Source organism: Ctenopharyngodon idella, chromosome 23 (assembly GCF_019924925.1).
Source record: "Ctenopharyngodon idella isolate HZGC_01 chromosome 23, HZGC01, whole genome shotgun sequence".
NCBI classification, from domain to species: Eukaryota; Metazoa; Chordata; class Actinopteri; order Cypriniformes; family Xenocyprididae; genus Ctenopharyngodon; species Ctenopharyngodon idella.
Genome location: NC_067242.1, coordinates 950,704 through 976,488, shown reverse-complemented (window position 1 = coordinate 976,488; position 25,785 = coordinate 950,704). Strand labels below are relative to the sequence as shown.

The window sequence follows — 25,785 nt, the reverse complement described above, 5'->3', positions numbered from 1 at the left end:
TGAGCCATGAATGAACAAGTTATATAAGGCTCTCCAGAGAGTAACACTAACTGTAACCATGGTGGCAGAAATAGTTGAATGTTTTTACATTATTTATTTCAGGGTTCATGCAAACTTTTGGGAGTGAAATTCAAGCACTTTTCAAGGACTTTTTAAAGTGCTTCACACTTCAAATCTCTAAATATAATGGTATTTTAATGTGATGAAAACTAAAAGTTTAAAGATGAAGGAACACTTCATGGCAAACAAAACTTTTATTTAAAAAGACATGAAAGTATAACCATTAGATGGCGGCAGAGGATCACTTATTGGAGTATTGGCCATTTCCACTCCCTATATGGGGAAAAGTCATAAAGTCTCATGAAAAACAAAAACTTTTCTTCAAATTGTGACTAAATTACACAGAAAGCAAGTAAAAAGCGCTCATTTTATAATCACTGAAGCTGTCGGTCAGTTCAGTATGGCACAGTTAATAAGAGTAGAATATTTACATTTTTTTTCCCTATAAAAATGTGGTTTTTGCATGTTACTGTCATCAATAAAAGTTAATTTTATCTACATCTCAATTCAATCTCATTGCTTTTCTGTCACATTTCTGATAAATTAACGTGTAATATTATTAGTAACTGCACTTATTAATGCAAAACAATAGTAATATGATTAAATAACCTTTATGATTAAATCCCGCCCAATGCCACCAAATCAGGTGCTGGCGCCACCTTCTGTAGATCTTGGTGACACTGGTGCCACTGCTCTCAAATGTTAGTCTGGAGCCCTGGAGTTATAATAAATAGACAATGCAGATTTCTGTTGTGTTACGAGCAAATGGCATGTCTGTAATTCAAACTTGTGAGTAAAACCGGCTCAAACTGTTACTGTTATTATTAAACATGCACATTTGTGAGACTTGAAGTCTAAATGAATTGTTCATATGACAACATGCATATATCTATAAGTCGGTCTGTGCGTCTTCTCTCTTCCAGGTCTCCCGCTGCTGGTGCAGAGGACTATAGCTAGAACCATTATCCTGCAGGAGAGCATCGGGAAGGGCCGCTTCGGAGAGGTGTGGAGGGGCAAGTGGAGAGGAGAGGAGGTGGCCGTCAAGATCTTCTCCTCCAGAGAGGAACGTTCTTGGTTTCGGGAGGCCGAGATCTACCAGACCGTCATGCTCCGGCACGAGAATATCCTCGGCTTCATCGCCGCAGACAACAAAGGTTCGAAAGCACTGCTGCATGCTGGGATGAGTTGAGATCAGCTGCTGTTTGCTCATCTAATCTGTCTTTTCTTCTCGTCAGACAATGGGACGTGGACGCAGCTGTGGCTAGTATCGGACTACCATGAGCACGGCTCCCTGTTCGACTACCTGAACCGCTACACGGTGACGGTGGAGGGCATGATCAAGCTGTCCTTGTCCACTGCCAGTGGCCTGGCTCACCTGCACATGGAGATTGTGGGAACACAAGGTACTTGTTAGTTCACCTGCATCCTGAAAGCTGAAGTCAGCAGCGTAATCGCTGATAACAAAGACCAGCCGCTGTGTCTTATGCTGTGCTTCTGTGCATCTTGAGTGTGTTTGAGGGAAATTTAATTCTTTTTGGAAACACAAAAAATTGGGCTGGGTTGATTTCTCAATTTTAATCGATTCTCATTTTGATTTTTGAATCCCAAGAATTGATCTTTTAGATGCTGTTTTCAGTTGATTTGTGAACAAAACTTCACTAAAAATTATTTATAGCTCCTGCCATTCAATAATCACACTAATCTTTGTGCTTTGATACTTACGATATGAAACAAATATTTAGATTTCAAATTCAAGCCATTAATACCATTTTGTGGCTCTTTAATGTGTGCTAACATGTTAAATTTTGCTAGCAAACACATTAAACATGCTAGCAACATGTTAACGTTAAATCATGCTAGCAATGTGTTAATTCATGCTAGAAACATGCTAACAATGCGTTAAATCATGTTAGCAACATGTTAAAACATGTTAACAATGTGTCAAATCAAGCTAGATACCTGTTAGCAGTGTTCTAAATCATGTTAGAAACATGCTAGCAACGTGCTAATTTGGGATAGGAACGTTAAAATATGCTAACAATGTGTTAAATCATGCTAGAAAAATGCTAGCAACGTTAAATCATGTTAGTAATGTGTTAATGCTATCAAAATGTTAACATTTAAATCATGTTTGCAATGTGTTAATTCATGCTAGAAACATGCTAACAATGTGTTAAATCATGTTAGCAAAGTGTAAAATCATACTAGAAACATGCTAGCAACATGTTAAATTGGGATAGTAACATGTTAAAACATGCTAACAATGTGTTAAATCATGTTAGAAACATGTTAGCAACATGTTAGTACATGTTAATGGTAAGTCATGCTAGCAATGTGTTATTTAATGCTAGAAACATGCTAACAAAGTGTTAAATCATGCTAGCAACATGTTAAAACATGCTAGCTTTGTTAATGCTAGCAACATGTTAACAATAAATCATGTTAGCAATGTGTTAATTCATGCTAGAAACATGCTAACAATGTTAAATCATGTTAGCAATGTGTTAAATCAGAAACATGCTAGCAACATGTTAAATCATGTTAAACATGTTAGCAATGTGCTAATTCATGCTAGAAACATGTTAGCAACTTGCTTAAACATTAACAATGTGTTAGAACATGTTAACAGTATTTTATTATTTTTTATTTATTATTTTGTATTTCATTGACCAGTATTTTATTGAGTAAAACTTTTATTTAAAAATTTCGACCAACATCAAACTATACTCGTGTAGTTTTTTAGTTCTTTTGTAAGGAATGAGTGGATTTCAGCAGCTGCCCTCAGTGCTGACAGAAACACTGAACATGCTGTTGGCGAAACTCTTGGAGAAATCAAATGAGAGCTTTTCAAGAGATGCGAGTTTCCTTCAGCGTGGTTTGGCGCAGAAAGGCTGCCATCGGCTGTCTGTCGGTTCCCCGCGCTCAGCCTCAGCTTGTCATGATCACGCGAGCCGCAGCAGATGTTCACTCGTCTTCACACAGGCTGTGCTGCATCCGTTCCCATGATGCCAAATCAACTTTACAGGTCTTGCTTATTGATCCACCAATGGCTCCAGGAAATATTTATCCATTTAAATTACAAAATAGTCACTGTTTGCCTTTCAAAGTCCAAAATCGAAGCATTTTTGCTTGATTTAGACATCTTCATCTCAGTGAAGAGTAGTTGATGGGGTTTCATGAGTAATTTGTTGTTAAGGCAAGCATCATTTATCGGCGTGGCAGCTTTATTGCATTCTTATAATTGAGACATAATGCCCCATTAAACTATGAGAGAGTCACAATCAAGCTCAATTCAGCACGGTCTATTGTAGTACTAAAGCTATAACGAAGCTTTCATTTGTTTATGACTGCTGCAAATAATGCATTACAAGGCAAGCATCGCTGTTACTGTTGCTCATTTTTAAACCCTGAGCATTAGTAAAATTCAACACAGTTTGCACTAAAGACATGAATGATATTGAAATCATTAACAGGGTATGCATTCAGTAGCATGGTAAATATATTAAACTATCTGATACCATTTCTGTACCACCACATTACTATTTCATGAGTGGATGCAGTGCGGCTGTGGACTCTGTCTAGCATTGATTTCTGACACTGGCAGCAGTGTGGAAACTTCCAACAGGTTACAGTGAAACACACACGACTGCATGCATCATAATGCATAATGCATGTAAACCCACACACAGCAGCGCCGCGTTCCCAGGGGGAGCGATTCACTGTGGCTCCAATAAACACTTTCATTATTTGTAGCTCTATTTTGCTGACGGTTCGATGCAGCCTCAGCATGTACATGTTGCTGTCTGAACCTTCAGGCTCACTAGGGAACCTGCTGAAGAGTTTGACAGGAGACTACAGACATTCAAGTGTTCACCCAAAAATGAAAATTCTGTCATTAATTACTCACCCTCATGTCATTCCACATCCGGAAGACCTTCATTTGTCTTTGGAACACACATTAAGATATTTTTGATGAAATCCGATTTTTATCTCCCATTGAAAGCAACGAAATTACCACATGTAAAGTCCAGAAAGGTACTAAAGACATTGTTAAAACAGTCATGTGACTGCAGTGGTTCAACCTTAATGTTATGAACAGATGAGAATAATTTTTGTGCGCAAAAACAAAACAAAAATCATGCATGTGATGCTGACACAGGAGCCGGCCAATAATGAGCCGGCGTTCTGACGTAGAACACGGAAGCGCTGCAATGTGTCTTCAGCATAAACTACATAGGAGACTGACAGAGGAAATTGTTGAATAAAGTCGTTATTTTTGTTTTGTTAGCATGTTTCTAGCATGAATTAGCACATTGCTAGCATATTTTAACATGTTGTTAACATAACATACTAAATCAGGATAGCAACATGTTAGAAACGTTAGCAATGTGCTAATTCATGTTAGAAACATTTTAACAATGTGTTAAATCATGTCAGAAACATGCTAGCAATGTGTTAAATCGGGATAGCAACATGTTAAAACGTTAATTTGTTAAATCAAGCTAGAAACATGTTAGCAATGTGTTAAATCATGTTAGAAACATGCTAGCATCATGTTAAATCGGGATAGCAACATGTTAAAACGTTAATTTGTTAAATCAAGCTAGAAACATGTTAGCAATGTGTTAAATCATGTCAAAAACATGCTAGCAATGTGTTAAATCGGGATAGCAACATGTTAAAACGTTAATTTGTTAAATCAAGCTAGAAACATGTTAGCAATGTGTTAAATCATGTCAGAAACATGCTAGCAATGTGTTAAATCGGGATAGCAACATGCTAAAATGTTAATTTGTTAAATCAAGCTAGAAACATGTTAGCAATGTGTTAAATCATGTCAGAAACATGCTAGCAATGTGTTAAATTGGGATAGCAACATGTTAAAACGTTAATTTGTTAAATCAAGCTAGAAAGATGTTAGCAATGTGTTAAATCATGTTAGAAACATGCTAGCATCATGTTAAATCGGGATAGCAACATGTTAAAATGTTAATTTGTTAAATCAAGCTAGAAACATGTTAGCAATGTGTTAAATCATGTTAGAAACATGCTAGCATCATGTTAAATCGGGATAGCAACATGTTAAAACGTTAATTTGTTAAATCAAGCTAGAAACATGTTAGCAATGTGTTAAATCATGTCAAAAACATGCTAGCAATGTGTTAAATCGGGATAGCAACATGTTAAAACGTTAATTTGTTAAATCAAGCTAGAAACATGTTAGCAATGTGTTAAATCATGTCAAAAACATGCTAGCAATGTGTTAAATCGGGATAGCAACATGTTAAAACGTTAATTTGTTAAATCAAGCTAGAAACATGTTAGCAATGTGTTAAATCATGTCAGAAACATGCTAGCAATGTGTTAAATCGGGATAGCAACATGCTAAAATGTTAATTTGTTAAATCAAGCTAGAAACATGTTAGCAATGTGTTAAATCATGTCAGAAACATGCTAGCAATGTGTTAAATTGGGATAGCAACATGTTAAAACGTTAATTTGTTAAATCAAGCTAGAAAGATGTTAGCAATGTGTTAAATCATGTTAGAAACATGCTAGCATCATGTTAAATCGGGATAGCAACATGTTAAAATGTTAATTTGTTAAATCAAGCTAGAAACATGTTAGCAATGTGTTAAATCATGTCAGAAACATGCTAACAATGTGTTAAATTTGGATAGCAACATGTTAAAACATGTTAATTTGTTAAGCTAGAAACAAGTTAGCAATGTGTTAAATCATGTTAGAAACATGTTAACAATGTGTTAAATTGGGAAAGGAACATGTTTAAACATGCTAACAATGTGTTAAATCATGCTAGAAACATGCTAGCAACATATTAAAACATGTACATGTGCTAAATAATGCTAGCAAAATGTTAACGTTAAATCATGCTAGCAATGTGTTAATCCATGCTAGAAACATGATAACAATGCGTTAAATCATGCTAGCAGCATGTTAAAACATGCTAGCGGTGTGTTAAATAATGCTAGTAACATCTTAACGTTAAATCATGCTAGCAGAACCTTGCTTCTGTTGATCGTAGTTGATGAGCTCTATGTGTGCTCCTGATATGTGAATAAAAGAAATCTGTTCATCATATAAAGCGATTCATATGGATCACTTTTACAGTGTCTTTATGAACTTTTTAAAGCTTGAAGTTTTGGTAAAATGGAAAAATCTCTCATATTTCATTAAAAACACAAACTCCATTTGTGAACGACATGAGGGAGAATTCACGTGTCCGGGAGAACGATCCCTTTATCGGTCTGTGGCTCTGCGTGAGAATGTGACCGTTTCCTCTTCAGCCCTTTCTCTAATCTGGTGTTCCTGCGTTTGATTCCAGGTAAGCCTGCTATCGCCCACAGGGATCTGAAATCAAAGAACATTCTGGTCAAGAAGAACGGCACATGCTGCATCGCAGACCTGGGTTTGGCCGTCCGTCACGATTCTGCCACCGACACCATCGACATCGCTCCCAATCACAGAGTGGGCACCAAACGGTAATGTTCTCCCATCACTCTTCCTCTCGATCCTCAGGGAATTTCAGATAGGGTTTCAGCTCGCTGGCTGTTAGTGAGTGCTGAGTAGTTTCTCTAAAACGGAGTGTACCGCCCACAGGCGCCACCTAGCTATGAAAAAATTAATAATCATATTTTTCAAAACTACTGCCTTGATCAACACAAAATAGGTGTTATTTGAAAGCTTAGAGTCTGAACTTTACAATAAATGTAGCCAATTTGATTAACTCCTAAGTAGTGCTGAGTTATTTGCTGATAAATAGAAAAGAAAAAAAATCATAATTTATGAAATACTTTTTGTACTACGTGCTGCAATGTGTCAAAAACTTCATACAGCTCAGATAATCATGTTTCATGTCATTTGAAAGGTCTCACGGAGTAGAATACAACAAGCATAATTGTTTTGGGCTTTGACTAAACTTGAATGAGTTTTTGTACGTGAAGCTCCGCAAGACCCATATGTGAATAATATACCGATGCAGCATTTATGTCACGTCTTTGCTCGTAACTTCATGAAATATGCTCAGATTGTGGAAAATGGCACATCATTATTTACAGTAGATTCTCACGATTAAAATGAGTCCAAACATCAATATAATTCATTGAATCTATTAAGGAACAATTTTAAAAATGCCCATTAGAGGGCGCCAAGTCTAAACAAAAAGGCTTTTTTGGTTCCAAATGCTGTAACTTTTGATGACTTTATGCTATCACCACAAAATTTGATCCATATGCAGCTCACATGTAGGGGAACTACAGTATTTCCTTCCTGAGTTATTGCATGTCAAATAAGAAAGATATGTAAAATTATAATAATTATATATATTTCTTAATCATTTATCAGCAGTTTCTCAGCATGAGAATGTCCAAATGTAATGAAAATGTATATTTTCTAAAAATTTAAACTGTTTTCTATCAAACGATACCTACCTTTTGACTCTCCTTGCTATAGTTTTTGAGTTATGAGTCTTTACTTTTGTGTATGTAATTTAGAAAAAACAACTCTAAAAATGCCTTCAGGGCTTAAAGGGTTAAAGACTTTTACTCAACTCAAATCTAAGTACTTGTCCCTTTCTTATTTTAGCAGAGCGTGTGGACGTTTCATGATTCATCCACTGTAATTTGCATGTCGCAGATGAAATTGCGTCAAACTGAATTAACGTGTTGGAAAGGAACGATCTCTCAGTTTACTTAAACCATTTGCCCTGGCGATATAATTAAGTCAACAGACTAGCATGAAATGAGTGCATGTTCCATTTACGCTCAGCGAGCCTCTCAGAGGTCAACATTGACATCATGGGTAACGCAGCGACTCTGGGATGAATTCTAGATCTCTTGAATTTATCCCGATTAATCAGGATCAAGAAACTGACTTCACCCTGCCGAAATCTGGAGGAGGAGGAGATTAGTCTGTTAATACTTTGACTTCCTGTGAAAGATTTCACAATAACACAACAACCATGTGCTGTTATTCCTGTTCTGGTTTGATAACAGACTTTACCTCCGAGACGTGTCGTTTGATCTCGCAGGTAACAGCTAATTAACACCACAGTTTTAAGGTTGTGATGTTTTTAATGCACCTTTTCAGAAATGGTTTTCAAAAATGTTACACTGTTCACAGTAATCTGTGTTGTTTTATAAACCTCTTTGGTTACTTTATTTTAAGGTGTCCTTGTTCCAGTGTAATCATACATTCAAGTACTGAGTAATATTAACTAACAACATGTATAGGGTTATTAGGGTTAGTTGCATGAAATTATTAACATTTTAAATACAACCAAAATACAAAACACTATGAAATATTTTGAACTTGCTGGCATTTTTTTATGTTTTAGGATCAAGTTTAAAAACAACAATTCATGTACAATGAAGTACAAAAAATAGATGCACCAGCCTTGTGAAGTTCAGGCCTGCTGTGCTTTTTTAATTAAATTTTAATTATATATTGATTTATTTTCATACTACCTCGAAACCAGCTGCTTTCTCTCCTTTTCAGGGCATTTTTTCATCCCTTGGTGAAACTACATTGAACCTTGAGAAAGACTTTGCTTTTGTATCATCAAATCTCTGAATTATGATTTTGCTTTGCTTCATCAAATATAATTACTTGGTGTCTTTCAACAGGTATATGGCCCCAGAAGTGCTTGACGATTCAATAAACATGAAGCATTTTGAGTCGTTCAAGAGGGCCGACATCTACGCCATGGGACTCGTCTTCTGGGAAATTGCCAGCAGATGTTCTATTGGAGGTATTATTGAGGACTCTTCGCTCTTCTTTAATAACTGTTTTAGTGTTGCTGCTGCTTAAATACGTGCATAATAATTTCCCATTGTTTCTTCATTCCCCTTTTCAGTACAGGAGATCAAGTATTGTGTGAAATCTGTACCAGCAGTATGTTGTTTTGTTTCTTTGTGCTAACATACCTCGCACACACTTTCCTGCAGGCATTCATGAAGACTACCAGCTGCCGTACTATGACCTGGTGCAGTCGGACCCGTCGGTGGAGGAGATGAGGAGAGTCGTGTGTGAGCAGAAGCTGCGGCCCAACATTCCCAACAGGTGGCAGAGCTGTGAGGTGAGAACACAAACTTGAGAATAAAGAGAGGGGAATGAAAACCAACCCGTCAGTGTGAGCTGACAAATAAACATTTTTTTTAAACTTCATGATTTTAGGTTACAATGTATTTATTTTTATGAAGGAAAGTGTATTGGAAAAGCAGTAATCACGATTTGGCTGTATTTGATTATTAAACTTCAAAAGGCGAACTTCAAAATTTCTTTGATCTACTGTTGATGAATTATGACTATGTTTACCTTATGGTGATTATATCATATGCACAAACTCATTTATCCTTAAAAAACCTTTTTAGTTTTTGTCTAACCCCGTGTTATTTGAACTGTAAAGTTTAAATCATTAGGTTTACCGTCATTTTATGGTTTGGATATGATCATAGATTGCTCTACCACGCTCATATGGTATTCATTTTATTTGTGCTGGTCTCAAAAATGGTTTTTAAATTTGATTTTAAAAATCCTGCAGATACCCTGTCCACACAAACATTACGATTTAGGGTAAAAGTCTCATTCTTCCTAACTTTAAAAGCTTGAAAATATTCTATTTATTCTTGTTTATTTCCTGTTTTGGACCTTATTAGCAACCTTTTTTAAGGATCCCAAAGAGACTATTCGTTTAGAAAAGGGTTTTATGAGTCACTCGGTAGCACTACAGGACTTGTTAATTGACAAAATAATCATTAAGAGATTGCAGTCTCGATTCAAACACTCACATGATCTTATACCTACTGCATATGACTGATTTGGCGCTATGTCTATTAAACCTTTGACAAGTAGGATCACAGCGAACATTCAGATTTGCATTCTGATCCAGAGAGAGCCGTTGTCATGTATTGGTATGAAACAGCTTCACAAACAGTCTTTTTAACCACACAAATATCATTATTTCTGCCTTACAATAATTCAGATTATCACAGAAGTACTGGGATAAAAGTTTATAGTTCAGATATAAACACTGATGTCTACGGAAGTGATCAAAATAGAGTAAATCACCTTTCAAAATAACTTGATGCTTCAAATAAAGATTGTATTGATTACATCGTTACACCAGTAGGTGGTGACAAGTGACTGTTAAAACAGTATTTGTCATTGAATCATTCTATCAAGAGATTCGTTCAAGAATGCTGATTCATCCAGTAATGAAAGAAGTGTAGTCTTCATGAGTGAGTCATTGAATCATTCACTCAATAGATTCATTCAAAAACGCTGATTCATCCAGTAATGAAAGAAGTGAAGTCTTGATTCAAACCAATTTTTTTAAATAATTCATTCAAATTAAACATTTTAAACAGACTGCAGCAATTAACATTTTGTCAGAACCTCTAATAAATTACATGTTATTTTGTTCAGTTGCCTATTCAGAATCATGGGACAATCGTGATCTCCGTTTGAAACAAAAATCATGATTCTCAATGTATTGAAAATCATGCAGCTCATATATGTGTGTGTATGTGTGTATATATATATATATATATATATATATATATATAAATACACATACATACACACTGATCAGGCATAACATTATGAGCACTGACAGGTGAAGTGAATAACACTGATTATCTCTTCATCACGGCACCTGTTAGTGGGTGGATATATTAGGCAGCAAATGAACATTTTGTCCTCAAAGTTGATGTGTTAGAAGCAGGAAAAATGGGCAAACGTAAGGATTTGAGGGAGTTTGACAAGGGCCAAATTGTGATGGCTAGACGACTGGGTCAGAGCATCTCCAAAACTGCAGCTCTTCTGGGGTGTTCCCGGTCTGCAGTGGTCAATATCTATCAAAAGTGCTCCAAGGAAGGAACAGTGGTGAACGTGGGGAGCGAAGGCTGGCCCGTGTGGTCCGATCCAACAGACGAGCTACTGTAGCTCAAACTGCTCAAGAAGTTAATGCTGGTTCTGATAGAAAGGTGTCAGAATACACAGTGCATCAGTTTGTTGCGTATGGAGCTGCATAGACACAGACCAGTCAGGGTGCCCATGCTGACCCCTGTCCACCGCTGTCAGTGGTCATAATGTTATCACAATTCATGAAGATAGTCGCACCACAGAGCAATTTGTACATTTTCAAAAACAAGAACAAAAATATGATTAATTTAAACTAAAAAATAATTTTTGATTTATGGGCAAAACCTAACAAACATAAATAATATTAAAAAATTAGTTCTTTTAAGAGGACCGTCAAATAACCGTTGTCGTGTGTGTTTGTGTGTGTGTGTGTGTGTGTGTATTTTTGCTCCTGGCGTTCTTGTGTTCAAAAACATCCTGTTGTTCTCAAAAGAACCATTTTCATTTCCCCATGTAGATCAATGAAGTTAATTCTCCCAGCATTTCATTAGACCATACACAGATCTGCCCTCTGGTTTGGGGTAATCGCATCACTGCAGCCGCCGGAGCATTACTGAATCCCAATGGCCGCTCTCTCCCGCTGAAATCCCCACACCGGCTCCCTGCTGCCGTCTGAGAAACCACAATCCCACGGGAGCCGCGCTAGAGAACCAATCCAGCCTCGCTCAGGTTTCATCAGACGCGCTTTGCTCCTGTCCTCTTTATTACTTGGGAAGTGACACAACTTGATTAGATTTGTCCATGATAACACAGCTGTGAAATCTAATCTGACTCCAGTATATGAAGGCTGCCAAACACTGTTTCTGAGAGGCTCTGAAATAGAGATGTGTCTTTACTACTTGCCTTCCGTTCGCATAAACCGATACACTGTCTTTGTTTCTCGTACACTGTTAGAGGACGGCGTTGTGTTTCTAGCGTGACTCAGCTGCAGTACGAGTGACATTTAATGTTTGGCACCGCATTTTAAGCAGATGGTATTTCTGTATTCTGCTCTTGTTTACAGGTTAGCCTGAACATGCAGATGCCTTGCAGGAGATTTGAGTCTTTGGGAAATGTTTGTTCCCTAGTGCAGTGTAAAGCCTGAGATTGTATCAAGGTGTGACTTACAAGGGGTTTAATGGACCCCAAAGGAGGCTAAAATGACCTGTAAGGGGCATCATAAAGTACATAAAGCAAGCAGTTTTAATTAGGTGTTCAAGTGCTTAGTGCTGAAACTCTATTGTAATAGTTAAAATTTCCAAGGATCAGCATTCTCCTCTAAAAGTGATTGGGCAGACCAAACTGTAAGTCATAGAGACTTGAAACTTTGAGGGCTGGTAGTACTCACAACGTCTACAGTGTCAGCAAGGCTCACCCCGATTGGCCTGACGGGGGCGCTACAGCATTCAAAAGTACAAAATGGCTCATAAATCTTAAACCGTTAGGCTCAAGTGTATTATATCGTTGGAATCCTTGGCTCAAAACGGACAAAATCTATGTCTCGGATTTGGCAAAATTTTCAGGTATTTTGGATTTTTCTGAAAAACCTACTTTTGCGAACTAGTCCTAGGTTTTTGGCCCGATCGGAACATCATGGTACTAGAGGTCTGTAAGAATTTTGAAAGAAATCGGCCACTAGGTGGCACTAATGAGTTTTACGCCTCTGTAATCATGTGGTGTTTCACATATTCACACAATATTCATGTCATTTAATATATCTCCTCATACTGAACCACTTTGCCTCAAGAACCACTGCTGTCAATCAAATCATTCATTAAATATTCACAATTATGTAATAAACCTACTTTTGTGAACTGATCCTATGTTTTTCGCCCCATTGCAACCAAACCAGTGCAGTACGATTCTCTGGACTCTGTCAATTATTATCAAAAAAAAAAAAAAAAAAAGTTGAACTTTATCCTTTGGATAGCTATAACAGTGTCATTTAGAAAATGGGCGTGGCGAAATATACTCAAAAGCCTATAAATCCTAAAGGAAAACTCAGAATTTCGTGAAAATGGGTGAGATAAGATTCTAAACAAGCATGCAAACTTTTATAGAGATCAGACCATAGGTGGCGCTATAACTGTTAAAAAGCTTTAAAAACCATGCATTTCCTTAAGAAATTGTCTGTATTGGCTGTAAATGGTGTTTTCCATCTATGATTTAAGTGGTTACATGCTTGCTAAATAAAACATATATGTTTTAAAATATCTTTTATATGTAAAATATCTTTTTACGCATGTTCTTAAAGGCCTTAAAGCACTTGAACCCCAGTAATTGCTGCTCGCAGCTATATTTATACATATAATTAACGTTTAAACAGCATTTGAACAACATTTTAGCAATATGTTGGACGTATATTTTCACCTGCCACCAAAAAGAGGCAAAAAGTTCAAAAAAACTCCTTAAAATTGCCAGTTGTTATAAAGTACATAAAGTATTCATTCTCATTTGTATCAAGTCACGTTTGTCTAAAAACTCTTGAAAGATTGTCAAGTGATGTTTGTGACAGTTTTGTAAGTACCTAAAGCAAAGTTTGAATTCTACATATAATTAACATTTAAGCAGCGTTCAAACAACATTTTAGAAATGTTTAGGGTGTTTGTTTGTTTTTTTTCTTTCTTTTTTTCCACTTTCCACCAAATAGATGGAAAAAAAAGTCATGTTGGTCTAAAAAAGTGTCAGTTGATGTCTATCAGTTGTCATAAAGTTCACAAAACAAAAATTAAATTCTAATTATTAATGTTTAAATCAGACATTTCCGCAACATTCAAAGCACACAATATTTTCATCATCTGCCGCCAAATAAATCTAAAAAAGTCACGTTTGACCAAAAACTTTAAGATTGTCAGTTGTACTAAAGTACATAAAGCAAATTTTTAATTCTACATATTAACATTTAAACGGCTTTCAAACAGCGTTTCCGCAACGTTCAGCACTGTATGTTTTCACCTGCCTCCGATTCAATGCAAACAAGTCTCATTTGTCTAAAAACGCTTTAAATGGTTGAAAAAATGCTTTAAATCAAAGTTGATGTTGGCCTAACTGCATGAGGGGTGGCGAAAGGCAATTTGTGTTGCACTGGGAGAAAGTCTTCACATAGAAAGTTGTGTTGTGACCTCAAGCCTTCAACTGTATCGCTTGTTAAAAATCAGTTTTTCCAGACTGTTAGATGACCTGACTTCAGCAGCAAGCAAATTCAAAGCAAGTCTGTTATTAATAACCTCTTCAAGAAGCTAACTTAGCAAACTCAATAATGCATGTGTAAGGCTGTATTTTCTTCCTCAAGGCGGATGACCTTCCGTAACTGTGCAGCTGTTTTGATTTGGTGAGCAGCTAAATGAGATAAATTATGGTTGTGTGCATAGATGGCTCTCTCTTCTATCTGAAGCAGTAACAGAAATGATTTGATTTGCATTCTGTGGAATACTTTCACCCTGAGAGCTGAATGTGGGTGTCGGTAATTACCCCTAAGAGAGCTCAAATCTCTTTAGAGATTGTTGTGCATTTCATACGCTGGCAACAGTGTGCCAAGTATAAAACTGAAGCTATTTGCTCTTTTACGTGCTTTGTCTAATTTGTATCTAATAAAATTCCCAGCGCTGAGTAGACGTGGTGAAGCCGTGCTCCGACTGACACTTCACTTCATTGAGGGCACTTAGAGGAGGATTTCTGCTGGAGATGATATGCAAATAATGGCAATACATGTCTAACGGAGCGTATTTGTATCTATTCTAGTGTTTCTCAGATAGCATGAACTTCACAGTAGAACGAAAACACTGATTTGGCAAATAACTGCTGTAGTCAGTACAACATTAGAATAGAAATTACAAGTTAAAGTATTTGAAATTTGTCTGGACACACTTCACTGAATTTGTTTCTCATGAGCTAAAAACTTTTTAACCTTTTAATGGACCGAGTGTGTGTGTGTGTGTGTGTGTGTGTGTGGTTTTTTTTTTTTTATATATATATATATATATATATATATAAGTAAAGAGAAAGTAAAGGTTTACTACACTTTTCACATTCTGACTAGTTTTTCATTTATCTTTTAACAATGTGCAACAGTGTGTGTCAGTTCGAACGTGTGTGTGTGTGTGTGTGTGTGTGTGTGTGTGTGTGTTAGCTTATACCTATATGATGTCCGGAGGGGATATTAGTTTTTAATGACCCTACAAGTTTGATTAAACCATCAAAATATAGGGAAAATATTTTATGTTTTTTAAGTATTTTAAATATGAGGGAAGAACAAAACACTAAACTTGGTTAGGGTATTTATCTGACAAAATTATTTGGCAAAAAAAGCAAATTACAGCTTCAGGTTTTATTTTACTGTGCAAAAAGATGCACAGAAAAACAAAAAGCTCTGAGGAAAAAGCAAACATTGACTACAACATAATGTTTTTGTTTTTGCACATGTTCATAATTTCTTTGTATGACAGTCTGGATGGAAAATTGTCTCACAATTTGCCATGTTTCATTGCGTTATCATCACAAAACACAAATACTGAAATGATATGTTTATTTAAGTCTGATTAGATTATAGTTTTTATTCACAGTTTTGTGATGGATTTTTATACTTGAAGATTGAAAGTCTGGATTTGGGATGAGGGTAAAACAATAAAATCTACACAGGATATGGTGAGCAGCTAAATGTCATTACTGGTTTTAATAAAAGAAATTTAAAGGCTTAGTTCACTTCAGAATGAAAATTTCTTGATGATTTACTCACCCCCATGTCATCCAAGATGTTTGTCTTTCAGTTGAAAAGAAATAAAGGTTTTTGAGGAAAACATTCCAGGATTTTTCTCCATATAGTGGACTTCACTGGGGTTCAATGGGTTGAAGGTCCAAATGTCAGTTTCAGTGCAGCTTTAAAGAGCTCTACATGATCCCAGACAAGGAATAAGGGTCTTATCTAGGGAAACAATCAGTCATTTTATTTAAAAAAAAATAAAAAATAAAATAAAAAATTATATACTTTTTAAAAACAAATTCTCATCTTGCACTGCTCTGTGATGCTCCACGCATTACATAATCACGTTGGAAAGGTCACATGTGATGTAGGAGAAAGTACCGCGGTAGGGCGAAAAATCTCATTTTCTCCTCCAACTTTAAAATCATCCAACATCGTTTTTACCTTTTTTTGTAAAGGCCGTTTGACTTTGTCTTTGCACGTTTGCTTTGTAAACACTGGATCGGTACTTCCGCCTACGGTCACGCATGACCTTTCCAACGTGATTAGCTTGTGCAAGACGAGCATTTGCGGTTAAAATGTAAATAATTTAGATTTTTTTTAGAAAATGGCCGATGGTTTCATTTGTTATTCCTCGTCTGGGATCGTGTAGAGCTCTTTGAAGCTTCACTGAAATTTGGACCTTCAACCCGTTGAACCCCAGTGAAGTCCGCTATATGGAGAAAAATCCTGGAATGTTTTCCTCAAAAACGTTCATTTCTTTTTGACTGAAGAAAGAAAGACATAAACATCTTGGATGACGTGGGGGTGAGTAAATTATCAGGAAATTTTCATTCTGAAGTGAACTAATCCTTTAAGAAACCTCCCGGACGAGCCCCCAATTATCTACCCATCTAGGGCTTGGGACGCAACATGAAGGTGACAAAGCCAGCAGTGCATCTGGCATCTCCTTTATTACTCATGTCTTTTTCCTTTCCGGTTGTGTTCAGGCTCTGCGTGTGATGGCCAAGATCATGAGAGAGTGCTGGTACGCCAATGGAGCCGCGCGTCTCACCGCCCTGCGCATCAAGAAGACCTTATCACAGCTCAGCCAGCAGGAGGGCATCAAGATGTAGGCCGGCGGCCCTCGGTCTGCCCAACAATTAGACTGATTTATGATAGTTATCATCACTTTTATCATTATCCTTTATTATTGCATCACCCTCTGTCTTCGAGAGAAGACACGAGCACTTTGAATGAAGTGTCAGTTTGTTTCTGCATCCTTTGCCTCGGTCTTAAATCGCGCCTGGACTTTGACGTGGGTAGAAAACACGGACTTTATGATGTAATAACCCACTTCCACGTCCAGCTGGTGTCGTGCTGGGATCTCATTTTCAGACTGCATCAACAGCGCGGCAGGGCTGGGTTCAGCGAAAGTGCTACCTAAGAAGGATTCTTTGATTATTTATAACGTTTTTCTTCAGTGGCCGGGTTGATTTGAGTTTGGTTTGTTTTTTCTCTCACGAAGAAATAACCTTATTTGCACCTTGTGTTTAATTTCCGCTCATCACTGCAGTTCTTCAGGTCAGTCTAACTGTTTTTTTGGTTATGTTTTTGCAAAAACAAAACTGGACACGACCTCATTCAGTCTTGGCGAACATGCTGTGACATATGCAATATAGATAAAACGTATCTACTTTATATTTTTTACTGCTCTGCTACAACAACTACGATGACAACCATGCCTTCCAAGCCAGGTGTTACCAGAAAGTGCCACTGCTTTGAACCAACCAACCCACCCTCATGGTGTGATCGGCCCCGCCGGACGCCATCAGTCTGAGCGTATCGAGCAGAGGCTTTCTCCAGGAACGTCTCTTATGCACACGGAGCAAAAGGGGGCCGCCACACTCCAATTTGCTGGTGCCATTCTTCATTTTTCTGCCTCTTCATTGTCTTCATTGATGCAGCACTGAGGGATGTAACAACAATCCAGACCTCTTCACATTACAGCTTGTTTTATGGAACAATGTGTGTTTTCGGGGGACGCCTGTACACTGGGAATCCAGTGTCTGAAGCGTTGGTGCTGTGATCAGATGCCCGCCTTCAGTCGGAGGAAACTTTACAAATTTATAAAGGACTGAAGAAAAATGTATAGCAAGCCAGCGACTAGCTATGGACACAATTGAAAGCAAAATACTGAAAGTTGCCCAATAAAAACATATGATTATTTCGTTCTCGGTGCGTGAAGATGGCGAGGTAGATTAATATAGCAAATGGATATTTACTAAGCCATAGGTTTTCCAACATTTTGTGGCAACTTTTTCTAATAGAATGTAAATGAGGAAAAAAATATCAAGGACTGCTTTAAAAGAGCAAGCCTTAAGGGACCAATTGATTATGTCGAGGTTGTTTGTGTTTTGTTTGCGTTCGAACTGACTATAATAACGTGGTAGGATCAGTACTGTATGTAACCGAATACATAAATGTAGCAGTTGTGTGTCGGTGGATATGAACCGTATCGCCACCCAAACAAGCTTTGCTGTCTCGAGTATCAAAGCTGGAGGATATTTGATCGCATTGTTTCCCATAGCTGCGCTCATGAATGAAGACTGTAACGGCACGCTGAACTTGGCTGAACAAGTTTCTGTTGACTATTTTCTCAAGGTATCAGTTTCTGGTGCTTATTTAAGCATGTAACTTCAGAGGTTTTTTTTCTTTTTTCTTTTTTTTTTTTTACTTTGGACACCTTTTATTATGGACAAACATCGCCAGTGACTTTTCAGTGATCTTTATAGTCAGATTAGGGGCCCTTCATTGAAGGAATATTACAGATTCAATGCACGTTGAGCTCAATCGATTGATCAAACATTGATTACCATAAAAACTATAGATTTTTCTCTTGTTTTCTTTAATAAAAGGACAAATGGAGGTTAGGAGGAGTTACTTGAAATGGAAGTGAATGTTTTGAGGATTTAAAAGCAAAAATATAAAGTTTAGAATTTTATAAAAGCACTTAGATTAATTCATCTGTATTATTAATTGAGTTGTAAATAGTTGTTGTAGGGTTTTACACTCTAAAAATGCTGGGTTAAAAATGACCCAAGTTGGGTTGAAAATGGACAAACCCAGCGACTGGGTTGTTTTAACCCAGCGGCTGGGTTAAATGTTTGATATTGAGCATGTTTACATTCACGCCAATATGCTGATGATGACCAAAAATCAGGTTATTTAATAATGGCCGATCAGATTATGCTTAAGTGTTTATGACCTTTATGTCAATAAAAGATTAGGGTTTATGCATATTAAGCATGATTGGTTCAAGAAGGCGCATGTAAACGCTTCTTTGTCTTTTAATGTTTATGGATTGGCTTCATTCATTTCCATTGGTAGCGTCTCACTGTCAGATTTTGGTGTTTTTTTTTATTAATTTCTTTGGATATGCTGTCGATTGAGTGTAACTTGCATTGGATCTGGAATATTCCTTTTTAAAAAATGGAAATATGTTGATCTGTTCAGCAATAACTGCGGTTTTAGAATGTTGATTGCTCAGGCAATAGGGTTCTCTCTTCTGATGGTCAAGCGTCGCTGCTATGCATTACAAGTCTCTCTGCTGGAGCACGTAAAGGACACGGTAGTTATTAGTATCACATGTAGTGCCCGAATTACATTCTTAAGACTGGTTATGGTTGCTCCATAACATTTGCAGGCTGCCTGCTGAAGGGAAAGAACTATTCGAAATATGACACGTTCAACATTTCCTTTTAACCGGATTGATTTTTACAGTGTATTTTAAAATAATCACAGTTATGCTGAGCTTGTTTGAGATGGCATTAGTGCAAGGAAACCGTGCCAGTCATTGGATGGACAGTAGAGTATTAATGGTGTAATGAATGAATGAATGAATGAATGAATGAATGACTCCTGCTACACGCTGAAATGCAAAATGTGTGTGTAGGAGGTCTATAAATAATGTGTAAATGTATATAAATATGTATGTATAATGTTTGTCAGGCTGGTGTACAGTTTGTTAATGGAAAATCTGGAAGGAAAAAGTGTAAATTAAACCCAAAAAAGCAATGGAGAGTGCAGTCAGAGGAGGAGAAGAGCTCAAAGGGAAGGTTTGAGGGAAAGCTTTCTTCAACAAACTCAAAGGAGTAGTTCAGCCAAAAATAAAAAATGATCATCATTTATTAAATCTAATTTAGTTCCAAACCTGTATGACCTTGTAAGATGAATTCAGGGAATGTCGCTGAAGGTCGATCTTTTACATGCACTTCAAGTGATCCGGGATTGTAGCTTTCAAGAACTTTATTGTAAAAGCATCATGAAAGTCATTCGTACGACTTGTGCATACGGAGCCCCGCACGTGACATGCAGGAAAAAAATAGTAGGCTAAATCGTGAGCACGATTTACTAATTCAGTCCCTTGATTTGCTAAATCATGCGCACACAATAGTAAATTGTGCGCACAATTTAGCAATTCAAGTGAACGAAATAGTAAATCGTACGCACAATTTAGCAATTCGAGGGAACTAAATAGTAAATCGTGCGCACAATTTAGCAATTCGAGGGAACGAAATAGTAAATCGTGCGCACAATTTAGCAATTCGAGGGAGCGAAATAGTAAGTCGTACGCACAATTTACTTTTCTTTCCTGTATTTCCTGTGCGGGACTCCGTACGTGAACGATATTCCAAGTAATTCAAATAGTAAATCGTGCGCACAATTTAGCAATTCGAGGGAACGAAATAGTAAGTCGTACGCACAATTTAGCAATTCGAGGGAACGAAATAGTAAATCGTGCGCACAATTTAGCAATTCAAGTGAACGAAATAGTAAATCGTGCGCACAATTTAGCAATTCGAGGGAACGAAATAGTAAGTCGTACGCACAATTTAGCAATTCGAGGGAACGAAATAGTAAATAGTGCACACAATTTAGCAATTCAAGGGAACGAAATAGTAAATTGTGCCCACAATTTAGCAATTCGAGGGAACGAAATAGTAAATAGTGCGCACAATTTAGCAAATCAAGGGAACGAAATAGTAAATCGCGCGCACAATTTACTTTTCTTTCCTGTATTTCCTGTGCGGGACTCCGTACGTGAACGATATTCCAAGTAATTCAAATAGTAAATCGTGCGCACAATTTAGCAATTCGAAGGAACGAAATAGTAAGTCGTACGCACAATTTAGCAATTCGAGGGGACGAAATAGTAAATCGTGCGCACAATTTAGCAATTCAAGTGAACGAAATAGTAAATCGTGCGCACAATTTAGCAATTCGAGGGAACGAAATAGTAAGTCGTACGCACAATTTAGCAATTCAAGTGAACGAAATAGTAAATCGTGCGCACAATTTAGCAATTCGAGGGAACGAAATAGTAAGTCGTACGCACAATTTAGCAATTCAAGGGAACGAAATAGTAAATTGTGCCCACAATTTAGCAATTCGAGGGAACGAAATAGTAAATAGTGCGCACAATTTAGCAAATCAAGGGAACGAAATAGTAAATCGCGCGCACAATTTACTTTTCTTTCCTGTATTTCCTGTGCGGGACTCCGTACGTGAACGATATTCCAAGTAGGATTGATTTTTTTTTTTTTTTTTTTTTTTTTTTTTTTTCCAGTCGGGGAAATCAACAAACCCAAGGTAGCTATGTCCGTGGTTCCTACACAGTTTGGAAAAGTGTGGAATTTGATTTGAGTCATTTCCAGGTCTGGATAAGTATGGAAAAATATTTGTGTTTCCAGACTATTGACCTTGCTAAGTTTTCTAAAATATAAAATTAAGAATTTCTAATCATACCAGCAGAATATTTTCATGGCAAAAGTTTGGAAAAATATGGAATTTTGAAATGGAAATTGTGTAGGAATCCTGCAAGTCCATTTAGTGGATGAATCATATTTGGTCCAGTTCACAAAATTGGTGGTAAATCTGAGCGATTAGGTTCAGTTTCAACAGTTCACTGGATCACTATAACTGCACAGAAAAGAACAGCCGGCACATTCTCCAAAATATCTCTTTTTGGTTTGGAACAACCAGTGATCATTTCCATTACTGGCTGAACAGTTTTTACTCACTCACGCCACGTCACTTGTTACAGATGTCAGCTTTCGCATCTTAAATCACCAGCATTGCGTTTCAGACTCACACATTTGCATCCAGGTGTTCCTTTAGTGACATGCAGGAATCCCGCTGGCCACACCAGCGACAACTTGACATAAAAACCGTACCGTTGCACCTCTGGTTCCACACGGCAAGCGCCTCTCAAACGCTCCGCTCCCTTTTACTGTAGCTCAGAGTTTTCTATGTCAAATTCAGGGAGCGAGCCGTTGGAGACAAATCCACGCAGCCGACATCCCTCTCCATGAACTTCTGTGCCTCCTCGATGGAGAGGCATTCATTCAAGGAGATTTTAATTGACAGCGGCCGTATTTCCAGCAGCCAGACGCTTGAAATGTTGTGCCCTTAAATGACCCAGACTTCGAAACCTGCGGCTTTTCATTAATAAGCCTGTGATTCTTTAAAAGCAGATGCAGTTTCACATTATAATGCACAAAATAATGTCAGTACATTTACTAATTAACGTAACCACGACAGCTTTTTATGTGATCCAGCTGAGGCCGTGGATGTACCTGTCTAAATGTGACGGATGTGAATGTTAATTTGCATAATTTCGCTAAAGGTCACCCTTACGCCATTTTTAAGGGGGTGTCATGAAAATACACGGGTCTTTTACTCATTTATGCAAATGTATTTGGTCACACAGACCTCAAGCTCTTCGCTAGCAATCGTTGTGCTGTTTAATTATACAGCTATGCTATTATACGGACACTGTGAAAAAGACCCATGAGGGACGGTGGCCCGGCAGCACCAAAAATCCTGGAGAATTCTGGGTGGTTTAAGGGCTGAAGAGCTATTTCACCTGTATGGCTGCTGATTGTGAGGACGGTAGTGGAAAGCTTTATTGTGTTTTATTTGGTGCCTATGTTTGACTATATTTAGTTTTTTTTTTATTCCACTTAGAATGATGCACTGCATGGAACTTATTTCTAATGTTTGCATCACTTGCTTTTTTAAAAAACATATTAAAAGAATTACAAAAAAAAAAAAAAAAAAAAATCAATAACGAGTTTTGAAAAGGTCAAAAAGTCATGAGAAAAAATACCTCCTCCTCCTCCGAAGACCAATGTGTTTATACCTCACTGTATATATTTGATTTGTTTACTCCAAGTTTGCAGTTTTGTTTCTTTTGAAATGCTAAATGCCATTTTATGTCGCTGGTACTTGTCAATGGCATTGTGTTATTGTATTATTGTCCAGACAGTATATTCCTTCTTTAAACCATTATTTGGTTTTGTTATTTTCTCTCTCTTTTTTTGTTCTGTATGAATTACAAGTGCTTTACTGATGTCATACTGTCCTTTAATGCCTCCTCAGCTGTATAGAAATGCCTTGTACTGTTTCTTTTCCAAAAAAAAAAAAAAAAAAAGAAAGAAGAAAAAAACAAAAAGAAATGAGAAGTGTGTGGGGTGTCATCGATGCCCTGCTCCATTTCTAAAGCATTATGTATTGACTTTTTCTAGCGTGTACAGACGTACAGATGAACTGCATAGGATCATAGCAGAGTGAAGATCATGTTGCTTTCTAACATAGTGGATAGAGATGGGTGTGAATAAAACAAGATGTTGAAACTCTTATGTTTTATTTGTCTTTATTTGCCTGTTTCTGAAAGACAACCATATATGAAAGATCATCTTTCAACTCTAAAACATGGCTGAAAAAATAAATGTGCATTGTTTATCCTTTTATATTTTTTTTATTCAAAAAATTTGCAAAAATCTAACCTTTCATTGAAGTAAAAGAACTGAAGGTGGATGGAAGATCTCATTATGAAAATATAGCTGCAAGCAACAATTATGGGGTCAAGCTGAATAAGGACAGAAAAGGAAATATTTGTGGACATCTGTGATCACAAGGTTAGAATAAAGCTGTTTAAATTACATCAGTTAAAGCACTTATAACATAATAACATGGTTTATAACTTCTGAGCAGTAGGTGGCGCTGTGACGAAACTGCATGCACCCTCAAGTCATGCCTGTGATGACATGTACCAAGTTTCTTGTCAGTACACAAAACTTTTACAAAGATACAAACGCATATCTATTTTGGCGTGCTCACAGTCAAATTTGTTGACACAGTATAAAACAACGGTTGGGTCTATCAAAAATCTTTTAATAACTTTTTGTCATGAGTGTCTGTAGATGCTCATACCAAATTTCGTACAAATCGGACAAATTTTGTAGAAGTTCGAAAAAGTAGCTTTTGAATAAAATTCAATATGGCGGACTGTAAGTATGGTAGAATATGGCAAATTTGGTATCGTAGGACTCTGCATAAGCCAACAAATCTAATGATGTAAGTTAAATGACAATGTTAAATTTTTCATGTTATAAGCATATTCATAAATTTAAATTTATCTTTTGACCACTAGGGTGCGCTGACCTAAAACTTTACAGGTCCTCTCAGAATATGGCCTTGATGAATCATACTTTCGTAATGATACATTCATGCGTTTGTAAAACACAGAATTTTATGACAAAATTCAAAATGGCTGACACCCAAAATGGCCAACCAAAGAAAATGGGATACGTTTCAACTCGGCATGCCTCAAGGAATCTAAGGAGGCCATCCTTAGGACAAGGTATTCAAAAGTTATAAGCAAAAATAGCCATTTTTCCTATCTCGGCACCAGTAGGTGGCGTTGTGACGATACTGTGCGTGTACCCCAAGACATGCCTATAATGGCATATACCAAGTTTGGAGTCAATACACCAAATCATTGCGAAGATACAGCATCAAATCCATTTGATGGATGCTGGTGCTCTCCATTAAATTCGTTGACACGCTATATGAGAACAGATTGGCCGATCAAAAATCTTTTAATAACTTTTTGCCTGGAGTGTGAGTAGATGCTACATACCAATTTCATGCAAATTGGACAAATGCTCTAGGAGGAGTTTGAAAAATTAGGGGCTTGACCCCAAATAAATGTTTTTCACTAGTTCACGGCCACAATTATTGGTACCCAATTATTGCAACATCCTTTTCCCAAGATAACAGCTCTGAGGCTTCTTCTATAATGCCTGATGATTTTGGAGATCAGAGATCATTCATCCATACAGAATCTCTCCAGATCCGTCAGATTCCAGCTCCATGTTGATGCTTCTTCTCTTCAGTTTTCTTCAGGGTTCACGTCAGGACTGGGACGGCCATGGCAGAAGCTTCATTTTGTGCTCAGTGACACATTTTTGTTTCGATTTTGATGGTTGTTTTGGATCATTGTCCTGTTGGAAGAACCAAAAAAGAATTCTACCAGAGACGGTTAGGTTTTGATTTTTTTATCTGTTGGTATTTGATAGAATCCATGATGCCACATCTGAACAAGATGTCCAGGACCTCCGGAAGAAATATAGGCCCACAACATTAAAGATCCAGCAGTATATTTAACTGTGGACATGGGCTACTTTTTATCCCTGTGTGTACCAAAGCCATCTGGTGGGTTTGCTGCCAAAAATTTCTTTTTTATTTTCATCTGACCATAAAACCCAGTCCTGTTTAGTTCCAGACGTGTCTGACAACTGAATATGTTGGAGATTGTTTGTGGATGAGCGAGGAGGATTTTTCTTGAAACTCTCCCGAACAACTTGTGGTGATGAAGGTGCTGTTTAATATTTCTTTTAGGCTTTGTGACCCAGAGACTCAACTAATTTCTTCAATTCTCCAGCTGTGCATTAGGACGATTTAGACACACGTCCTCTTCCAGGCAGATTCGTAACATCTTTAGCTGATTGGAACTTCTTAATTATCATCCTGATGATGGAAATGGGGATTTTCAATGCTTTAGCTATTTCCTTATAGCCACTTTCTATTTTGTGAAGCTCAACAATTTTTTGCTGCACATCAGAACTATATTCTTTGGTTTTACTCATTGTGATGAATGATTCAGGGAATTTAGCCTTTGTGTTTCCTCATATTTATATTCCTTTGAAACAGAATTAAAAGATGTATTGTGCTAGTTGTGTTTTTACAAATGTTGGCCTTTCACATTTTTAATATCG

General features: G+C 37.2%; 1 protein-coding gene across 1 annotated transcript in view; it reads left to right on the top strand.

Annotated features, from left to right (window-relative positions):
- The window catches only part of tgfbr1b (transforming growth factor, beta receptor 1 b), a 67,625-nt gene extending 44,261 nt beyond the window's left edge, over positions 1-23,364 (top strand). Inside the window, exons 4-9 of the mRNA XM_051882897.1 lie at positions 984-1,214; positions 1,296-1,463; positions 6,407-6,563; positions 8,706-8,830; positions 9,027-9,157; positions 16,672-23,364. Of these exons, the coding sequence (XP_051738857.1) occupies positions 984-1,214; positions 1,296-1,463; positions 6,407-6,563; positions 8,706-8,830; positions 9,027-9,157; positions 16,672-16,797 (938 nt within the window). The 3' untranslated portion in view covers positions 16,798-23,364. The remainder of the gene's footprint in view (positions 1-983; positions 1,215-1,295; positions 1,464-6,406; positions 6,564-8,705; positions 8,831-9,026; positions 9,158-16,671) is intronic.
- Positions 23,365-25,785: the final 2,421 nt, after the last annotated feature.